Here is a 23,027-nt window from a genome sequence, read left to right as displayed (position 1 = left end):
TCTGTAGGCTGAATTGAAATGATTTCTCTACTCCTTGGAGACCTACACAAAATTGTTATCATGGGCCTCAGGAGTATTGTTTCAGGGTTAGCTTAATTTCTTCTGCTGTTTATTTCATCACCCTGGTCTTAAAATAGTAATTTCCCTACTAAAAAATATAGTTAACAGTAGCTACTGTGGGGAGATTAGTGTCAAATTATAGGATGCTTAAGGCTATAAATTTGCAGGTGAAATTCCAGATCAAAGGGAAGGAGTCATCAGTGCCTTCGAGTCTTATCGGCTCTGTATATTGAGGTGTGTTTCTGAAAAAGTGTATGCGAATTGCAGATCTTGCCCTTTGAAGAAATCCATTTTCAAAGTGAAGGGATCGAACACTTACTTAAGCTTCTGTAAAAATTCCAACTTTTGGGTGCATGTAGGGTTTGTTTAAAGCAGCATTTCCCCAACCATTTTCACAAGATACCTATAGGAGAATGGTTCTAGAACAAAACAGGTTTGGGAAAGGCTGCATGTCCTGTTTGCCTCTGGATCTTTGCCGTGCATCGGATAACTACGGAAGGTTCTACTTAGTATATCTTTTGCAACACACACTGGGAAATATGAGTTTAAAGCAAGATTCATTATCATGCTTATTTGCTCAACTGTTCTTTTAATATTATTACATCAATCTCCTCTTGCTTCTGAGTTCACTTTTTTTAGCAAAGCATTTATTTCATTTGTTATTTTGACCAAGAATCTAGATTTTTCATTTTAGATTGTTTTTTTAAATCATTTAAATTATTTTACATTACATTAAACATTAAATTATGTTTAAAATGTACAAAATAATGATTACATATACACATATGCTGTGAAATGATTATCCAGATCAAGATAATTAACATATCCATCAGCTCACATAGTGAACACAGGTAACTGTGTGTGTGTGTGCATGTGTGTGTGTGCAGAATGCTTCAGATCTATTCTAAAAAACTTTGAAGTATACAGTACTGTTCTTATCAACTCTGGTCACCATGCTGTACATTAGCCCAGTGTCCTTCTTTTGCACTTGGATATCCAATTTTCCTAGCATCATTTATTTAAGAGTATGTTCCTGATACCCTGTCAATAATTAGCTGACCATATATGCATGGCTTATGTCTATACTCCCTGTTCTATTCCACTGACGTATGTGCCTATTTTTATGCCAGTACCATACCGTTTTGATTAATACCACTTTGTAATAGATCTTGAAATGAGGGAATGTGATACTCCCAGACTTGTTCTTTGTTAATATCACTTTGGCTATTAGAGGTCTTTTGTGGCTCCATAAAATTTTAGGAGAATTGTTTCAATTTCTGTGAAAAATGCCATTGGAATTTTGACAGAGATTGCATTGAATCTGTAGATCACTTTGGAAAGCGTAGACATTTTTAATAATAGTAATTCTTCTCATCTAAGAACATGAATTATCTTTCCATTTATTTGTGTTTTCTTCCATCCTTTTCATCAATGTCTTACAATGTTCAGTATACAGGTCTTTCACCTCTTTGATTAAATTCATTCCTAAGCATTTGACTGTTTTCAGTGCTATTGTAAATGGCATTGTTTTTATTTATTTACTTTTTAAATTTTATTTATTTATTTGAGACAGAGAGAGCATGAGCGGGAGGAGGGGCAGAAGGAGTAGCACACTCCCTGCTGAGCAGGGAGCCTGCCACAGGGCTTGATCCTGGACTCCAGGATCATGACCGAAGGTAGATGCTTAACCAACTGAGCCACCCAGTTGAGCACCCCAATGGCATTGCTTTCAAATTTCTCTTTCAGATAATTCATTGTTAGTATACAGAAACAGCATAACTGTAACAGTTAGTATACAGAAACAAATTATTTTGTTAAAGAACCAAGGGAGCCATTCAAATACGAAATATCAACACAAATACAAAATTCTTTGGTCAAGATGCTACTTAAAAATATAACTAACAAAAGCAAAGGAGCATAACTTATACAACTTATTCAGGGTAAGCACATGCCACTAGAAACTAAAATGATCCCAGTAGTTATATGTGAAAAGGTGTTTTAGTTTGTTTGTTGTTTGTTTTTAAGTAGGTTCCATGCCCCGCTTGGAGCCCAGTGCAGGGCCCAAGCTCAGAACCCTGAGATAAGATCTGAGCTAAGATTAAGAGTCAGATGCTTAACTGACTGAGCCACCCAGGCGCCCCTGAAAAGATGTTTTGTAAAGCATGAAGCCATGTCTGCTTAAATTAATTTCATTACTCATAGAAATTTTAGATAAAATGTCATACCTCATAAGGACAAAGCATTGCTATTGTAATTGCTATATAGATAATTAGCTGATGACATCAGTGGTAGGTTTTTAACTAAAATATATTAACGATCAAGTGGGGAAAAAGGACAATTAATTCATCAGAATAAGTTTCATTGTTTTTAACATGGTAAAGTGTATTATATTGTATTAATGATGTTGTATAGGTGAAAGTTTTATCTAACCTGCCAACAATGGTGATTCACTAATAGTTCCCCTGAGTAAATGGACATTCTGTTGAGTCCTGTAGGGGTCTAGTGTCTAACATACCAATCAAAACGTCACAGACTAAAACAAAGTCAGCGAAAGCCATTTATGAACATGATGTTCATGTTGATTGCATGAATGTGTTCACAGTAAATTTATTAATATTTTAATATCTCTAATTGTTTGCACTATTCTTTGGCTATGTCATCCAAATATTTAAATCAGCTGCCTTCTGAAATTCAGGGTTTTAGCCAGGATCTAAGCCTTCCCTTGATGCCTAGATTTAAATAAAAAGTGATTTACAAATTGTCAGCATATACTGAACAGAAAACCTTGTAAAACAGTAATAAACTGGAGGCATTGCTTGGTTTTAACACAAAGAAAAGTATTATTGTAAACCTAGGAGATAGATTCACCTGCCAATAGAATCACAATTTCAAATGTGAGACTTTACTGAAGTGGTAAATTAGTGTGAGATAGGATTTTACATCAGTTTATTAGTGTTTACGGTCACTTCAGTTGGCTACTGGTAGTAGAAGCAGCAGAAAGGAAGATCAATTAAGTAGAATTAAGCAGAATCCACTGAAAAGAGTTGTAACTTACAGTGAGCAAGAAAGCACAGAGACTGTCTCTCCTTAAAAACTAAACAACAGATAAAAACTAAGAAGGATAAAACCAAATACACAAACAAAAACTACGTCGTGTATCATGAAAGACAAGTCAGTGGTAAATGTTTCAAAGTCAATTCTACTTTTATATTTTATACCAAGTAGAATAGAAATTAAGCATTGTTTCTGTACTCTCTACTAAAATTATCAACAAAAGAGAGAGAAAAAGAAAAGACAGTTTTTTAAATTCTACCACTGTACCTTTTATACTCTACCACTCTGCATTTTGGTCAATGTTATGGACTAAATTGTGTCTTCCCAAAATTTATAGGTTGAAACCTAGCCACCAATGTGACCATATTTATGGAGGTAGGACCTTCAACAAGGTCATTAAAGTTAAATGAGAACATAAGGATGGAGCCCTAATCCCATAGGACAGGTGTCCTCATGAGAAGTAGAGGAGACTCCAGGAATGAGCATGCACAGGGAAAAGACCATGTGAAGACACAGTGAGAAGGTGGCTCTCTGCAAGCCAAAGCCAAGAGAGAGGCCTTAGGAAAAATTTACCCTACCTGAATCTCATCTTGGACTTCTAGCCTCCAGAATTGTAAGAAAATAAATTTCTGTTCTTTAAACCCCCCAGTCTGTGGTATTCTGTTATGGCAGCCCTAGCAGACTAGGGCTAGTCATTTTAATTCCATTTTTATTCGTATAAAAATAAAATCAAGAAAAAAATTGATTAATAACTCTGTTATTTGAAAGTCAGGCTTCTAGAAACTCACACATTTGAACCAATTATGCGCTGAGGCTAACATATCTCCTCTGTCTTGACCCTGTAGGGAATAGCGGCATGGTCAGGCAAAATGGAAACCAGCACTGTGGCATTTCGTAGCAACTGTACAAGTACCACGGCAGACACAACCATGGCAGTTCGTACCCGTCAACACGAGAGAAAAAGATCAGAAGCGTAATGGAGTTGCACTTGACTTGAGCAAGGAAATGGAAATGGACATCAGTTGTGTGGTTTGAAAAGAGGCATAGGTAGTTCTGGAAAGGAGCAGTGGGTTTATACGCTCAAAGTATTGAGCTTTGACAAGACAGATGGTTAAATGCCTTCAAGATTCTGAGTATATTCAACCTTTTTGCCACTGTTATATAATACATGATTCTGAATTAAACCGATTTCATTGCCTCTTTCCTGTGAATTCCAACATAGCACACATTACATTCACCCCTATATTTCAGCTATTTATGTATGTCTGAGGTTCATGGTAAAGTCATAAGCTCCCAGACAACAGGGGCATTTCATCTACTAATTGTGTTCCCTACAATATCAACAGCAATGTCACACATACACAGTTGGGTTCTTTATAAATATTTATCAGATTATAGAGCTCTGCAACAGACTGGGGGTATTCATAATGATGCAATACTGTAGTCTGGTTCTGGGCTCAATGCTCTAATGAATGCAGCTGAATTAAGATATATGTACTATATTTCCTGGTGGGTAGATCTTGGTATTAAAAAATAAAACATGAAAAATTGTTTAAAAACACTATAAAACTAAGGAAATGTTTGCTACTTTTTCTCAGGGACTTAAAAAAATAACAACATGTCTATCCTGTGGACTGTCTTATAATATTGATGCAATCATTTGATTTTGATCAGGTTTGCCAGTGTCTGGCAGGTGCTTCAAAAGTGACATTTAAGAAGAATATAGCTAGATTGACTACTTTCATATGTACAAATGCTTCAGGCTTGCCCAAAATAACCTCTTCGAAATTTCATCACTGTTTACTTGAGACTTACAGAGCACCGACTAATATATGGATGCCTTTTCTAAAGGCAAAATCAATACCTTCTGTGAACTATGAAAGATGATTTCAAAAAATAAAAATGAAACAGCAGTATATATAGAGGGGGATGTGTGTGTTTGTATTGTATCCTAATATTTAAAATTATTATTTGGGGAGAAATCTTACTTTATCTTGAATTCCATAACTGACTTTGCATGAAGACAGCTGTGTTTCATTAACTAAGAGGGCATCAATCTATATATCCTTAATTGTACACTTAAGGATCAATGGAAATTGTTTTCAAGAAAGACTTTTCTTCTAAAAAAGTGGATCTTATGAAGATCTTTTATTTAAATGAGTACCTATATATACATGTGTGTGTGTGTGTGTGTATATATATATATATATATATATATATATATATATATATATAATCAGATTGACAGAGAGAGGGAGAGTAAGGACTGAAAATGTTTGTGAATGAGAGAATAATAAAGGTTTATAATGCTCCTTAAACATCGCTACTAAATTAAGTTCATCAAGTTTTGTATAAGATATGGAATAATAAATACTGCTTAGAAGATTTCCATAAGATTAATAATTGAGGTGTGTTGCTACCAGGAAGAGAGTGAAGTGTCAAGTCACAGACTGGAAGAAGATTTCACAATATATAATCGACAAAAAAACTTGAATCGAGAATATATAAAGAATTCTTACATATTGACAAGACGAAGATGAACAATTCTCTTTTTATAGTAAAATTATTTTTTTTTTAATAGGTAAAAGGCTCAAATGATCCTTTACAGAGGAAGAGATCCACATTATTAATCATCATTAATCATCAGGGAAATTCAAATTAAAACCCCAAAAGATACATACACCAATGTGTTGATACAGGGCAACACATTGCCGGTGGTAGTGTAATTAACACTTTGGACAAATCTTTGGCAGTGTCTACTAAAGTTAATCATGTGCCTACCCAGTTACCTTGTGATTTCATTTCTAGATAAATACCCAAGAAAAATGAGTGCACCCATTCTACCAACACACGAGAATAATCATAGCAACTATATTCATTATAGCTAAAACCTAGAAATAATCATCCAAACCCAAAGGACCACCAACTACAGAGTACATACGAGGGACTTCACACCAGAATCTCTTAGAGACTATGTAGATGAGATTTTAAAATTTAACTAAAAAGTCCATTTATATTAGGTTATTGGATCTTATAAAAAATTCTTAGTTTTATGTAATTGACATACTTTTTGATGTCTATAATGCACATATTAACATTACCATTATAAGTCAAAAAGGTTATTTTACTGTATTTTTACATAGTAAAATGTAAATAAGAAGTAAATATGAACATGAAGTTAACATTTTTGCAAAGGAAATAGAGAGGTAATTAGGTAATTTATAATTTGAAGCTATATTCATTTCTGAAATGGGGATTTTAAGAGAAATATTAATATTTAATTTTTAGTTTTTGGATTAAGATTTTTAATTCTAAAACTTACAAGCTAATTTAAGTGAACTAAGTTTTGGGGGAGAGTAAAAATATTGGTAGCACAAAGGAAGCAGAAATGTAGATTCAAAATATTAACAAAACTAATAGAAAAAAAAATCAATCACATAAAGCCTAAGTTCTTGTGTCTTATTTACCATTCAAGGGGTACCTCACTTCCTTTCAGAAGACAAATGAATTTATTAGTTATCAGTGTTATAATTTAGGAAAATTGAGCATTTTTTTGAGACTTTTATCAAGTTATAATGAAAATTTCCAAATAAACACCAATGAAGAGAGAGTAGAACAATTAACTCTCATGTTCCTATTACCTAGCTTTGGTAACCATCAGTTTTTCATTATTCTGTAATTTTTTTTAAGGTCAATCTGTCATGAATTCTAAGAAAAACCTATAGTCACTGAGCGTTTCTGAATCTTCAAAAGATTCATTCTGTCCACTCAGGATGATTTATTTATTTATTTATTTAAAGATTTTATTTATTTATTTAAAGATTTTATTTATTTATTTTAGAGAGAGAGAGAGAGAAAGAGAGCACGAGTGAGGGAAAGAGTAGAGGAAGAGGGAGACACAGAATCCCAAGCAGACTCAGTGCTGAGCACAGAGCCTGATGGTGGGCTTGATCTCCGGACCCTGAGATCATGATCGGAGCCAAATCAGGAGTTGGACGCTTAACCGACTGAGTCACCTAGGCACTCCTCCACTCAGGATGATTTAATGCAAATTTAGTAGACTAATTTCAGAGAAATGGCTTCTTTTCTTAATTCAGTGGTTTAATTTCTCTTCCTTTCAAAATCAGAGTACCAAGCTGAAGGAAGAGCTCCAGAAGTAATGCATTCATCCCAGACATGACTGACTTGCTATCCCTGTCATCTAGACGTTGTAAAACTACTGACACGTGTAACGACATGGACATATTTTAAAAAATTTTTTTTAATTTAAATTCAATGTAGTTAACATATACTGTATTATTAGCTTTAGGGGTAGAATTTAGTGATTCATCAGTTGCATATAACGTCCAGTGCTCATCCCGTCAAGTGCCCTCCTTAATGCCTATCACCCAGTTACCCCATCCCTCCATGCACCTCCTCTCCAGTGACCCTCAGTTTGCTTACTATAGTTAAAAAAGTCTCTCATGGTTTGCCTCCCTATTTTTATCTTATTTTATTTTTCCTTCCCCTCCCCTATGTTCACCTGTTTTGTTTCTTAAATTCCTCATATGAGTGAAATCATATGGTATTTCTTTCTCTGACTGACTTATTTTGCTTAGCATAATACCCTCTAGGGATGCCTGGATGACCCAGTTGGTTAAATGTCTGCTTTTGGCTCAGGTCATGATCCCAGGGTCCTGGGATAGAGTCCTGCATTGGGCTCTTGCTCGGCGGGGATCCTGCTTCTCCTTCCGCCTGCTTCTTCCCCTGCTTGTGCTCTATCTCTGACAAATAAAAAAAAATTAAAAACAAAAAACGAAAAACTCTTTTTCCATCCACACAATTGCAAATGGCAAGATTTCATTCTTTTTGATGGATGAGTAATATTCCATAGGAAAAATATACATTTATATATAATACATATATATCACATCTTTTCTATTCATTCAGCTATAGATGGAAATCTGGCTATTGTGGACATTGCTACTATAAACACTGAGGTGCCTGTGCCCTTTCGAATCCCTATTTTTGTATCCTTTAGGTAAATACCTGGTAGTGCAAGGTCTGGGTCATAGGGTAGCTCTATTTTCAATTTTTTGAGGAACCTCCATACTGTCTTCCACAGCGGCTGCACCACTTTGCATTCCCACCAACAGTGTAAGAGGGTTCCCCTTTCAACATGGACATATTTTAAAAATCATTATGCTAAGGAAAAGAAGACACACAGAAAGGACTATATATCGAAGGATTCTATTGTTTATGCTATTCTGAAAGACAAAACCATTTGGGCAAAAATCAGAGCAGTCTTTGCCAGGAACTAGGAGTAAAGAGAGGACACTGAATGCAAAGGGCTATGAGGGGACTTTTTGGGAATGGAAATACTGTATGTCTTGATTGTAATGGTGTTTATATGCTTGTACACATTTGTTAAAATTAATCAACCTCCATACTTAAGAAGGGAGAATTTTATGGGTGTCTGGATGGCTCAGTTGGTTAAGCTTCAGACTCTTGGTTTTGGCTCAGGTCATGATCTCAGGCTTGTAGGGTCAAGCTCCACATGGGGGTCAGTGATCAGCAGGCAGTCTGCTTGAGCTTTTCTCTCTCCTTCTCCCTCTGCCCCTCCCTTTGCTTACATACACACTCTCTCAAATAAATAAGTAAATCTTAAAAAAAAAAAAAAAGGAGAATTTTACTGTATGTAAACCATTATTTCAGTTCATCCAGTAAGTCTAACTTAAACAAAAATAATAGCATACCAAGATCTAAAGGACCAAGGACAATGAAACTATCATCTTCCTTAACTGGGATAACACATTTAAAATGAAATTTGAACTGGTATTTGATTTAGGGCAACCATTTCACAGTTTTGTTTCTTATCAACCCATAATCCATTAAAATATCCTATATTTGTCTAGTTGTTTTTTTTTAATAAATACAGTACATTGAATACTACATCAGAAACTAATGAGATACTATATGTGGGCTAATTGAATTTAAATAAAAATAAATAAAGAAATAAAGAAATAAATAATAAATAAATGCAGTACCGTATATTAATCTTTAAAGATTCCATCTGATATATTTATTTCCACCACATGAACTTAGTGAGATTTTTTTTTTTATTCTATACATTGTTGTACAGGATATTCTGTATAATCTTATGTCATCCACAATTTAGTCAGCATGCTTTATAAAAAATATTGTTCTTTGCAGGAAAATCATTTTTTATTTGTTTTTGTTTGTTTTACACTAGATTATATGAAATATGTATTTGTATATGGTAACAGAATCTAAGTACACTGATAAAAATATAAAGGTTCTGAAGACTGATAAAATGTCTTTGCAAGTAAAGTTACTTATGTTGTTATAATCAGTTCCTCTAAAAAAAAAAAAAGATTTATTTATTTATTTGAGGGGGGAGGGGCAGAAGGAGAGGGAGAGAATCTCAAACAGACTCCCTGCTGAGCATGGAGGCTGAAGTGGGGCTTGATCCTATGACCCTGACATCATGACCTGAGCCAAAATCAAGAGTCAGACGCTGAACCAACTGAGCCACCCAGGCACCCCAGTTCCTTTTATTTTTTGAAGGAAACATTTTAAATCTTTTTAAAATGCTACTAATGTTAAATTATTTTCAATTATATAAATTACTGTGAGGTTTTGTTTCTTTCAGTTCTCTTCACCTTTATATTTTTAAGTGTGTTTATGTATTTTGAAGAAAAATGTCTGGTATTAAATAATTGTATGCAAATATATCTTAAATTACTATAGATAGATAGATAGATAGATAGATAGATAGATAGATAGATGTTTTGTGTTAATACAATTCAGTGTAGATAGTTAAGTAATTTCCATTTTTTAAAATTGCATATGCTTTTATTTGAATTTGTGATAATCCTACCTTTCTAATTTGTCCTATTGAACACATATACGCTCTCTCTCAACTGAAAGGAAATTTTCCTTGAGTAAATTAGAATTTATATACTAATCCTTAGATTAGTATAGAAACATTTTCAACTATCAAACAAAAAGATTCCTCCCCCAAGCAGATAAGTGTGTACCTCTTCCACGTCACTATTCATTACTGATAAACCATGCTGTACTTTTAGATAATTAGGTTTCAATGCTAATATTTTACATTTCTCTGTTATAAGATGTGCAAAGATATTTTAAAAAGCAGTATATTCTCAGACATGTCTATAGATAGATATTTCTCTAGATTTAATAGTCCTTAGTAGTTTGTTGTTTCTATTTGCTTGTGAATTCCAATGATTACTTATCTTCCAAAGTTCTCAATATATAAACATTGTAACATGAGAGAAGGAAAAGACAAATTTTAAACTAACCCTCCCCAGTTGCCGGATACTTGAGCTCATCCAGGACACTTCTTCCTGATCACTCACTCGTGCAGAAATATCTCAACTGTCTAAGAAAGACATCTGCAGCTGATTTTCTTCTTTGGGTTTTTTTCCCAGGCAGGTAAGAGGTCATAGAATGCAAAGCAGTACAAAGCACATGAGGAATTCGCTTACAGAACTGGATATAATTTAGGGCATGCACGCTGGGGTTTGGCTGATCTCAAATGTACAGATTTATCTATTTCATCTCTCATAATGTCTTCTTTATTATACTACATATGGAAATGTCAATGAAAACTATTAAACTAGAAAATACTTTATGAAAGTCATAAAATGTTAGTTTGCATTACATTTCAATCAGGCATTATGGCTAAACTAAAGCACTGTTCATTACCTAGTTCAGTTTCTGTGATACTCACTGGAAACTCTGTGGGCATCTAAAAGGTCATTTCTAATATACACCAATAACCCTTCGGGTTGGGAGAAAACCACCTCCCAGTGGTGACATTATTATTTTCATTCTGAGAAATAACACATATCATTTTATCTGTAGTATAAGTCATAAAAATAATGCAAAATAAAAAGGAACTCAACTAATGAACAGGAAAGATATTCTGAAAAACTTTTTGAAACAGGCCAGAAGTGACTAAGTTTTTTTAAAGATTTTATTTATTTTTATTTATTTATTTATTTATTTATTTATTTATTTATTTATTTGAGAGAGAGAGTGAGTGAGATCGAGCAGAGGGAGGGACAGGTAGAGCTCAGAGCCTGACTTTAGGATTTACCTCAGGACCCTGAGATCACGGTCTGAGAGGAAATCAAGAGTCGGATGCTTAACAACTGAGCTACCCAGGAGCCCCCAGAGTGACTAAAGTTAAAAAAAATAAATAACTAGTGAGACATTATCACAAAGTACATGATTTTTTTTCAGGTTACTCTATTGGAAAATGCATGCTATCTTTTCCCATAAGATTTTTCAAATAATATTTTCGAAGTATCTTGGAATTAGTTATCACCATATTCTAGAAAGTGGACACAGATCCTGCTTTTAGGGGGCTTACAGTGTTATTGAAAAGATAGGGCAGGTCTCAAATTTGCTCAAAACATGAGTGAGGGGGAAGAAATCTAAAAGTAACCAAGTTTACCAAAAAATGTCAAGATTAACAGAATTGGGAACTTGAGAAATAAATTCGATTTTTAAGAAATAAATTTACATTTCTACATATGTTCTCTGTGACTGTAAAATTCTATCTGCAACTATCACCATAGCAAGGGCAGAACTGCAGAACACAAGAAACTGGTTAAAGGAATATTGATAAAAAATATGCAATACATTATTTCTTTTTTTTTTTTTTTAAAGATTTTATTTATTTATTTGACAGAGATAGAGACAGCCAGCGAGAGAGGGAACACAAGCAGGGGGAGCGGGAGAGGAAGAAGCAGGCTCACAGCGGAGGAGCCTGATGGAGGGCTCGATCCCACAACGCCGGGATCACGCCCTGAGCCGAAGGCAGACGCTTAACCACTGTGCCACCCAGGCGCCCCGCAATACATTATTTCTTAAAGCATAGATGGTTTGTGCCAATTAAAAATAAATGAGAACATCAAGACATGCCAAATTATAGAGAAATAGGCCGTTTGCATCATCATTTTATTAAAAAGTAGTTCATCTTACCTCTATGACCAGTTGCCGAAGAGATGGTGAAGCTATGGAATGTAGACTTGAGTTACCCCTTATGGGACTGTGGAGACTAACGTAAGCCACAACATTTCTCTGCAGAACCTTCTTGAAATCCTGAAGCCAAAACAACAACAACAACAAAAAACATTAAATAAAAGTAACAGATTTTACTTTATCAGTTATGTGTTGAATGATAAACTCTTCCTACTTAAAATCATTACATTATACAACTACTGTTTTAAAAAATGTACTCTATTAGAGTGTACAAAGGTCATAAAAGGATTTTATATCAAGGGACTAAGGAGTTATATATCACACATGACAAAATATTTTTAAGCATGTTCCTGAAAAAAGTCAAATCTTAAAAGAAAATGTTCTTAAATGGTTAACATGGTTTAAGATTCAATTTTAGTGTACAGATAGAAAAGTTTACTCTAACCGCAGTGCTTAATTTTATAGTTACTGAATTAGAGAACAGACATGGGTAAACTGCTTTGGTGATTAATCGAACTAGGCCTTTCCTTTGAGACAGTGAGCTAATTTTTACAAGAAGTAGCTCTTTATCCTAAGCAAAATGGGGCATAATACACATTTGTCCCTGCACATATTACCTGAAATAAAACCTGGTACATTTTATGCACAGGAGTAGCATAAAACGATTTCAGCCGAACAGTTTTTCTACTTCTCTGATGATCCCAACCCCCAAAACTGAAGACAACTGAGCCTATTAATACGGTGCTAAGAAGGCCTGCTGTTATATTCCTCCTTTTTTGCACAAATACTTAATGACTAACCATCATGGTGACAATTCTATAGAAATGACCTAAAAACGTCCTACTTCATGTCTTGGGACCTTACCTTTCTTCCTCCAACACTATGACATGGAAGACTGCAAGAGCCAGTCTCCCTAGCAAATCAGTATGTGACTCCATTTTAGGTTGAAAATTCAGCTAGACCTCTGTAAGAGAGGTGAAGACATTTCATGTAAAATTAATAAATATTTTAAATGGACAGGGATGATGAACTGAAGCTTAAATTCTCTGCTTTGCACATACTATTGTTTTTAAAGAAAACGTCCCTTTAAAAAAAAAAATGTCCCACAAGTGCTGTGGCAAAACAGCTTCTATTTACACACTAGCACATAGACACTGTATATATGTCAGTCCGTTTAACACTCATGAGAACCTCACATTAGTAATACGTGTGGGGGAATCAAGTCTTGGAGGAGTTAATCTCACCTAAGACCACAACTTTTTATGGTAGAAAGAATTAGAAGTCAGACTTTCTGACTGTAAAATCTGTGGTATTTCCACAGTCGCCTGTGAAAAATGAAGAATCTTCAAAAGAAGAAATGGTATTTTTCATGTAGCAAAGGGTACTATTTTATTTAGAAATGGTACTAATTATTTAGTAAAATGTGATAATTTTCCTCAAGGATCAAGATCAGTATTCAGTCACTTCTATAATAACTCTATCACTATAAATTCCAGTTTTAAGTTGATTGACCAATATCACCCAAACTTTTAAATTACAACTATGGGTTTCAAGGGTTTCCTGTGCAAGCAACATTAAATAGGGCAATATGACATGTCAACAAGTGCTTTCTTCACTCATCTTCACTAGGAAATCTGTTCAGAGCATACATTAATTTCAGCCTAAAAGAAAATGTTTCGTTCTCAGGAGTAGAGTTGGTAAAAGTAGACAGAACAGGAAATTAATCATTTTCTGAATTCCTTCTAAACCAGAGAGTTACAAAATGGCTCCATGAACAGTATTGTAATAATCTTCTGAGATATAGTAATTTTATATAGTGTGCTTTATAAGCCAATAATCAAATCTATAGGTTATTCACCATTTTCTTCACTCATGTATCTTTGCCTACCTAGTCATGGAAAAAAACAGAAAGTGACTGAACTGATAATTAGTTGCCAAACATGCCTACATACATAAATATAATTCTGAAATACTAAAATCAGCCCAGATCACAAATACACTCCCCAAATTGCTTTTTAACTTGTTTATGCCTTTAAAGTAAGTAATTTGGAATAGAAGTCTGAGAGGTTGGTTCAGCTATTACATTTTCCATCTAACTTAAATTTGTCAATTTAAAAAGATTCTTTCAGCAATAGAATTTATTTATTTGAATTAGTTCTTTTGAATACAGAACAAATATTCACACAACTAATTTGAGTATGAAAAATATTCTCACTTGCAACATGTATATCTTAATAAATTTTACACTAAAATTTCTCCATTTTTAAGTTTTCTTTTTCTTCAAATTAAAAAAGACCCTTGCTATTTCCTTTTGTGTATCTTTTTGATATTTTCATTGAAATCAATAGACATTTTATCTTTTTTTTTCTTGAGTACTTAAATAAAAAATGAAATAGGAGAATTTCCCATTAGATATTTAGGGTTTTTTTTTTTTTCCTCCAAAGCCGAGACAGTAAATAAACTAGAATATCAAATAGCTTTATTTTCCTAGATAAAATTGTATAGATTTTTCCTACATTTTTCCATAACCCTCTTTAAAAAATCATAAAATAAATAGCATATCTAAGAGTTTTTAAATGTTTTCAAAGTTTTTAATATGGCATCAATCCAATTATCTGTTGATATATCCCATTAAAAATACAGTGCATCTGTGAAACACAGACCTACCAAAAGCATTTGAAACTTAAACATACCAGTGGTATTCTAACTATCACCCACTGCATGTTAGATTTCATTTAGACAAAGCCTTCCTAAGGTAGTATAGGTAGGCAGGTAGGTTAATAAATAAATTTGTAGGAAAGAAGGAACAGAGAGATGGAGGCATAGGAATAGAAGAAGGATGGAGTAGAGGGAGTGAGAAGGAAGGAAAGCACTATTTTGAGGCCAATATACATATTGTATAGCTATGGTATGATGCTAAGGTCGTAGATATTTAACATAGGAGACTGTTTCCTAATTTCAGATAATTGCCAGAAAGTTAAAAAAAAAAAAAGTAAGTGCATATTGGCAGAAAGTTAAAAAAAAAAAAAAGTAATTGTAAGCATCACCTGATCTTTTCTTGTCCAGTAACTCAACCTGTCTAAGGAGAAACACAATAACCAGGTAAAAACAATTGTGGGTATATCGGAGTCTGTAGGTCTGGTAGCAACAAGAGTAAGACAGTTGCAGCTCATACACAATTCACTGGGGTCTAATTCCCCCTCATTCTTACAGGTGATCTCAGCAAGTTGGCAGATAGAACAACTTGTCTGAAAGGCACATTCTTATCCCTGGTTTCAACAACTTTATTTTGTCAACTTTAGTCAAAAAGAGAGAGAGAGAGTGCTTGACAGCAGGAAAAGCACAGTAATTAATGTACATTTACCTCTCCCCATTCATAGGAGCCAATATTGCCAAAAGCTGTTCCTCCCCATGAACAGAAAACAATTGTGCGGTCTGGTCTCCACCCTTTCTTAACTCTTAACATCAAGGCCCGGATAAAAGCAGTGATGATGGCAGTGCTGCTGGCCCATTCTTGTCCGTAAGAACCATAGGCGGTGTGATGGTGGCTGCCAACTATGATATACCGGTCTGGAAATGGAAGGAAACGAGGGCCATTAAAACAAAATGTAGCACAAGAGACTATGGACTCTGAGAAACAATCTGAGGGCTTCAGAGGGGAGGGGGTGGGGGAATGGGATAGGCTGGTGATGGGTAGTAAGGAGGGCATGTATTGCATGGTGCCCTGGGTGTTATAAGCAACTAATGAATCATCGAACTTTACGTCAGAAACCAGGGATGTACTGTATGGTGACTAACATAATACAATAAAAAAAACATTAAAAAAAATGTAAACCTTCACAATAAATTTAATGACATTTACATAATCCTGTTGCACAACTGAGCAACAATTATGTAAAATTGTCCTAATAATTAAGACTACTTTAACATTTTTCACCCACTGTCTTGATTCACACATCTGCATATATCAAAGCAGAGGCAGCTGCTGAACTCAATTATGATTCCAAAGCTTAGATCCATATTACTGTCCTTTGCAACATGCATATTAATTAATGAAGTATACAAATATGCCACAATGAAACCTTTATCTAACATTTTTCCAGAAACAGAGTGGGAAGTGCCCTGTAAACAATGTGTGTATGCTCAGTAAATATTAACCAACTATTAATACATATGAGGAAGCAGTTATTCAGTAGCTGTAAATATTAAATAATGTGGTAGTCATATATGGATTTCGAAATAAATGAAGTATTTAGGGAATTAATTACGGCTTCCGACCTAGAGTTTTAGCTCCTCTCATTTCCCCGAAGGAAAAAAAAATCAACATCAAAAGTCATCCAACTACTGTGAAAGTTTTCTTTTCACATTCTTTCATAGACTCATACAAAATCCATTAGACACAACATAAAAAGATCTCCATGACACGTGGATGGGGACTGATCCATGTACATTACTGACTATTGTCAATAATAAGGTAGAATAAAACTCTATCTCCAGAGTTTCCTCTGATTTTGTTGCCACTGAATGTTCCTGGTATAGAACTGTGTTTATTTCACCAAGTAGTCCTATACATCTGTGTAAAAAGATTTCTTCTCTGAGTGTCATTGTATTCAGAAATATCCCATAGCTCAATGGTGCAGACTTTGAAGCCAGCCTGCTTGGGCTTGCATCCAGGCTATTCGATTTACTAGTTGTGTGACCTTGGAAAGCTTATCTAAGCTCTTTATGCCTTGACTTCTTCACGTATAAAATGAAAATACAAATACCACATACATCATTCACTTGCTTTGAGTTTTAAATGAGTCACTAAGTGTAAGGCACTTTGAACAGTGTCTGACACATAATCAGTACTGCCTGTGTGTGGAGTAAATGAATTACTCCTTTACTTCATGGCATCAGAAAGCTATTGGATGGGAAATCATTGTGTGAAGTTATTTTAGCTTTCCTCACTGATTTTAGAACCAGCAATGAATTTGATCTGCTAACATTTTATCAAAATTTAATTAATGGCATATACAGAGTGGTTGCAAATGTTGAAACTCAGGGAATTTATTTACTCATCTCTCAGATATGTGTGAAAGTTCTGCTTGGGATTATCTGTATTCTAGATAAATGATATCCAAAGCCTTAATGATGGTTTCTAATTTTCAGAGTCATTAAATAGGAAAATCATGTGAATGAACAGCCAATATTTTTGCGTAGAATTCAAATAAACAAAATTTGGGAAGCTTTGCTTATTATACACTGAAGAATACTACTGGTAAATTGATTTTAAGAAATTGATTTTTTTCTATATTGAATTTCAATTAGGAAAGCTCTTTTACCCTCAAGCTAGCATAGTTTTGTACAACTTGGCTTTTCCGTAAAAACTAGTAAATGTAGCAATGATGATAAATATTTCTGGTGCTTCAATTAGAGATTCTTATGATGGAAATTTGTTGAAATAGTTGAAATGCAACCACGACAAGTTCCAAACCCATTCATATCTTGTATTTAAAGACATTAAAATCAGAGGTTGTTCAACATTGCTACTGTAAAGAAATCAGAGAAAATATGAACCTTCCATAAATTTTCTAAGAGTTGGCTGGCAAGAAACTTGGGGAGATGTAAAACTTGATCTCAAATTCTCTGGGTTATCAATTACAGGGTCAACTTGACTAAAGTTGTGGAGAAAAATAATTCTCCAAGGAGAACTGGAGTAAATATCCCGACCAAATCAACAGAAGCGGCCCAAGTATGCGGACAAGACTCCGCAGTCTCCCCTGTACACCGAGCACTCAGACAGCAGGAGGTGGCTCGGCCTCACAATGCATTCGGAAGCGTCGCTATGAATCTCTCAATTAATATACGTGCTGGTTAGTTTTACTTTTTTAGCCTGCATGATATCACCTGACGACGCCATGAACATCCCAGAGCGAGGTGTAAAATTATTTAAAGTTTAGCTGGGTGATCGTTTTCATAAGCATCTTCAAAACCTAAAGCCATGCAGACATTAGGCAGAACTATCAGGGGACCAAGGGTCGGAGACAGAACATAGATTACCACTGAAAGATTAGATTTTGGAGATAAAAACTTCTATTATTTTTTTAAGACACCATTAAAACTAAAATATTTTCTTTTTTAAAAGGTCCTTTCTTGAGAAAAGTCAAAATCCCAGGGGTTGTGCTATAGTGAAGAATAAACAAACAAAAAAAAACATTGGTTTTTGTAGCTTTTTTTCGTGAGGCACATGCCAATTTCACAAATCTAAACTGTTTTCTCATTTTTGTTTTGCTCTGTTTTTTTCCCTTATACTCTCTACTTTGATTTATTTTTGAAGAGCGCAAGAAAGAGAACGAAGACCTACTTCTCGTTTTCATACTCACTCCCTCTCAGCGTGGTAAAGTAGGAAATGCCTTTAATTATGCTCTTATATTGTTATACAGCATTTTCTGGTGATGTTTAATAGATTATAAATACATATAGAATCTCAGCCCTACTTACCTGGAAATGTCAAGCCCTTTAAATATCCAACAACATTAGTAACTGTTTTGAATTTTGTAACTGTCTGAACTTGCATGCTGACAATTCTTTCATCTGAAAAAAAAAAATTAAGATACTTGTTTTTCTAAATTCTGTTGTTTTTTTCTTAAAACATCCATATTAGTTTATCTAATATCATTAACAAAAGAATTCCAAACAATTGAATTTTTCTAGAAAACCCAAGTTACGCCTTTTGACAAATATCTTTTGAAGACTTTGTGTAGACTCTATTTTAGGAACTTGTTATACAACAATGACTAAGTTACCCCTGCTGGCCTCCCAGAGCTGCAGAGCTATAAAGAGCCAGTTCTAAACTCCACATTCAGAGCTCCAGTGAAGTTCAACATGAGAGCACACACAAGACCCCAGGGAGAGGTGGACAACTCCTATTTTTAAAAAAATACGTATCAGATAAAAATACTTCCAAAGAAATTTAAGTACTCTCCTACCTTCAGAAAAAGAACATGTGGAAGCTAATTTAATCTTTCCTGTAGGACTCATTATTACCTTATCACATTGAAAACTATAAAGCCATACAGAAATTAAAAGAATAAAGATTTCTAAAGCTGTGCATAGTTCTAAATATTTCAGTCTTCATTTTTACGTGTGTTGGTTGGTTTCTCACCTCTGTTCTAAATCTCCACCAAATAGCTCTGCCCCTTTGAGCGCTTGTATTCCTATGCCTGATATTCAAAAATTTTGACAACAAGGCAAAGACACCAATCCGGAGATCCTTCAGTCACAGTCCTAAAGCGTCTTTGAGGGCCTTTAGGGATGACATGTATGAATTCTGTATTTGACGGATCCTGGGAAGTCTGGGGGTAGGGGGCTTCGAGGAGAGGTTCAAGGGCAGCCAGAAGGTTCTCTTGGTGGGGGGTGGGGTGGCAATTAGAAAGCAGCTAATGCAAAGTAGCTGCACTATACTGACAGGCCTTCAAATGGTACTTTTCTACTAGATGAAAATTGTTACAATAAATAAGCTGCTTCTTTCCTTGAATGTACCCTTTCTAACAATTTAAATGGGAAATCAGTATCCTGACTTTGTTAAAATTAAAACTAAAATAGGAGTAAAAAGGCCATGAGAGAATGCCTGAGCACCTCGTATATGAGAAACGGAAATCTGCTTAGAGCCCGAGTATTGTGGTTTTATTTTAGGTGCTATGCATTTGTGCTCGCTTTAGAGGAATATACTTGGTTTTTTACAGCAGTTTCAGATTTACAGAAAAATTGATCAGAAAGCACAAAGTTCCCAAATGTCCAATCTCTCTCCCCTGCTTCTATTAACATCTTTCATTAGGGTGATCTATTCATTATTATTGATAAGCCAACATTAATACATAATTATTAACTTAAGTCCATAGTTTACATTAGGCTTCACTCTGTGTTATACATACTATGTATACTGACAAATGCATGAGGGCCTGTGTCCAACGTTACAGTGTCATACAGGATAGTGTCATTGCCCTTCAAACCCCCTGTGCTCTACCTTTTCATCCTTCCCCTACTCCCTCCTTATTGAATCTCGGGCAACCACTGGCCTTTAAATTTCTCCATAGTTTTCCTTTTTCCAGAACCTCATATAGTTGGACTCATATGTTTGTTTTTTGTTGTTTTGTTTTGTTTTAAGGTTTATTTATTTATTATAGATAGATAGCAAGGGGGAGAGGCAGAGGGAGAGGGAGGAGAGAATCTTAAGCAGATTCCCCATTGAGCACAGACCCCAACACTGGGCTGGATCTTGCCACCCTGAGATCATGACCTGAGCCAAAATCAAGAGTTGGATGCTTAACCAACTGAGCCACAGAGGCTCCCCTCATATGTTTGTCTTCAATGTTTAATTGCCTGTTGTATATTGGTTCCTAATAGTCCAGACAGGTGAACTTAAGAGACTCATTACTTTATAGTTGTCAAAAATCTTTCCAGACTATTTTCGAGTGAGATGTGGATGAAAAAAAAAAATTCTCTGATTTTGTAAGACTCTTTTTTCTCCCCCTAATTCAGAAGTGAGAAAACCTTACAAGATATACACATCTGCAACGTTCTGCTTGGAATATTACCTTGCATTAATATAGTGTCTTACAACCTGTAATAATAGACATTTTCACATGTATACACTAAGTCTCATTGGATCTCACTGATTCTTGAAACAACCAAGTGAAATCGGTTCTATTATTTTTTATTGAATAAAACACATGGGGCAGAACTGGAACTCAAACTCAGGTCTTCATATAAATAACATTTTTAGCTAAACAATAAAGTCTCACTCTAAGCCTCCATTTCTCTCATTATGAGATATTCTTGAGGAAACGACATTGCATCTTGAGTTTCTTGAGGAAACTATAGTGTGTCTTCTGTCTACAAACATCGTATGTCTCACTATCTCAGTTGTTCTTTAGGTCTTTTTTTTTTTTTAAGATTTTATTTATTTATTTGACAGAGAGACAACCAGAGAGAGAGAGAGAGCACAAGCAGGGGGAGTGGGAGAGGAAGAAGCAGGCTCCCAGCAGAGCAGGGAGCCCAATGAGGGGCTTGATCCCAGGACCCTGGGATCATGCCCTGAGCCCAAGGCAGATGCTTAATGACTGAACCACCCAGGCGCCCCGTTTTTTAGGTCTTTTAATAAAGCTTTATATTTTGCTCCAGAAAAGTTTTGCACAGCTATTATTAAATTTATTTTGATGATTTTCCTGCTATGATAACAACATCTAATATTTATAACTTTTATGCTATTTAATTTCTTACCTTGGTCTTACAATGAGCCTTCTTGTTAACCTCCTATAGGTTGTAATAGTTGATCTACAGAGTTTTTATTTTTGTTAGTTTCAGTTTAGACAATTACTTACCAAGAAAAGAGAGTTTTGTTTATTCCTTTCAAATTCTATAACTTTCAACTATTGCTCTTATCATCTTGTGTAGGACTACCAGTGCAGTGTGGAATAAAAGCAATGAGAGCCGTATTCCTTGGTCCTTGCTTTGTGTTCTTCACTTTGAAAAGAGTGTTTCTGAGATTTTGTTTTTTAAAGGAAAAAACAAACCAACAAGCAAACAAACCATGTTTGCTATAGGTTCCTGAAAAACTCCCTTTCAGATTACGGAAGAACACTTCTGTTCCTACTTTGCAAAGAGATTTTATCATAAACAGATGTTGAATCATCTTTTCAGATAATCTTAAGGCTTTTCACTTGACTGTGTTAAAAAATGCATAGATGGGTGCCTGGTGCCTCGGATCTGGATTATACAACCTCACAAATGTTTAGGGGTATTTGCTTCTCCTGGATTTTCTAGGAGTTTATATGTAGCAAGGGATTATCCATTTTATAAAGGAGTGCTAGAATTCATACATAAACTATTTGGTCCTCATATTTTGTGTGGGGGATGGGGAAGGAGGGTACATTATCATTTAATGTATATTTTCATTTCATTTCATTAATATTTTAAAATAAATATTAATGGTTATAAATAAATTCAGATTTTTAACATGTTTATTTCTTCTGAATTTATTTGCACTTAGTTGTTCATTCTATTCTTGTGCCTCCAAAAAAAAAAAAAAAGAAAATCACTGTCATATATCTGTTTTTTGTCCTCTTTTTTAACATTAACTCACTCATCTTTTTATTTCTTTTCCTTTATCAGTTTTCCTAGGAGTATCTAATTCATTAGTATTTTCAAATGGAATTTGTAGATCCTCGTTATATATTTTTTCCACTTCAATATTATGTTCTATGCTTACATTACCTGTGTTCAATTTTACCTGGATGCATTTAAGGCTACAGATTTTTTATATAGGTGTAGTATATTAATTTTGACATTATTATCTTACATTCTAAATTTTATAATTTTTACTAGCATTCTTTCTTTTTAAACACTATCCTTAGTTTGCAAGTTATTTTTTAAAGATTCTTTTATTTATTTTGAGAGAGAGAGAGAGTGAGCAGGGGGGAGGGGAGAGGGAGAGGAAGAGAGAGAATCTCAAGCAGACCCCTGCTGAGCCCAAGGCCCGGCTCGATTTCAGGAGCCTGAGATCATGACCTGAGCCAAAACAAAAGTCAGTCACTTAGTCGACTGAGGCACCCAGGCACCCTCCTATCATTCTTTCTATAATATATATAATATATTAGTTCAAATAATTTTTTAAGTATCCAAATACAAGATGTATGTTACTATTGATATTGAACTTAATTATGGACAGAAAAGCAAGGTCTGTAAGCTGTTGATTCTATGATATTATGTGAGGTTTGTTTTGTGGCCCTATAGGTTCTTACATCTGATAGAGAATATACATTTTAATAAAATGTTTCATACAAAAACATGCATTCCGTATTACATGAGTGAAGCATTTCATATATATGTCCAGTAGATCAACCTGGAAAACTGTA

The 23,027-nt window shown here is 34.6% G+C and overlaps 1 protein-coding gene across 6 annotated transcripts in view; it reads right to left on the bottom strand.

Annotated features, from left to right (window-relative positions):
- The window catches only part of NAALADL2 (N-acetylated alpha-linked acidic dipeptidase like 2), a 1,315,864-nt gene that overhangs the window by 287,573 nt on the left and 1,005,264 nt on the right, over window positions 1–23,027 (bottom strand). For all 6 annotated transcript variants that reach the window (XM_045788671.2, XM_087861406.1, XM_045788670.2 and 3 more), the window contains 3 exons: window positions 18,613–18,705; window positions 15,494–15,699; window positions 12,130–12,249 (listed from right to left, as the gene is read on the bottom strand). In XM_045788671.2, coding sequence (XP_045644627.2) covers window positions 12,130–12,249; window positions 15,494–15,699; window positions 18,613–18,705 — 419 coding nt within the window. The remainder of the gene's footprint in view (window positions 1–12,129; window positions 12,250–15,493; window positions 15,700–18,612; window positions 18,706–23,027) is intronic.

The sequence above is a fragment of the Ursus americanus genome, chromosome 4, assembly GCF_024610735.1.
Source record: "Ursus americanus isolate L20-20 chromosome 4, mUrsAme1.1.p, whole genome shotgun sequence".
Lineage (NCBI taxonomy): Eukaryota > Metazoa > Chordata > Mammalia > Carnivora > Ursidae > Ursus > Ursus americanus.
The sequence above is the reverse complement of the archived record's forward strand: the minus strand, read 5'-3'. Positions and strand labels throughout refer to the sequence as shown.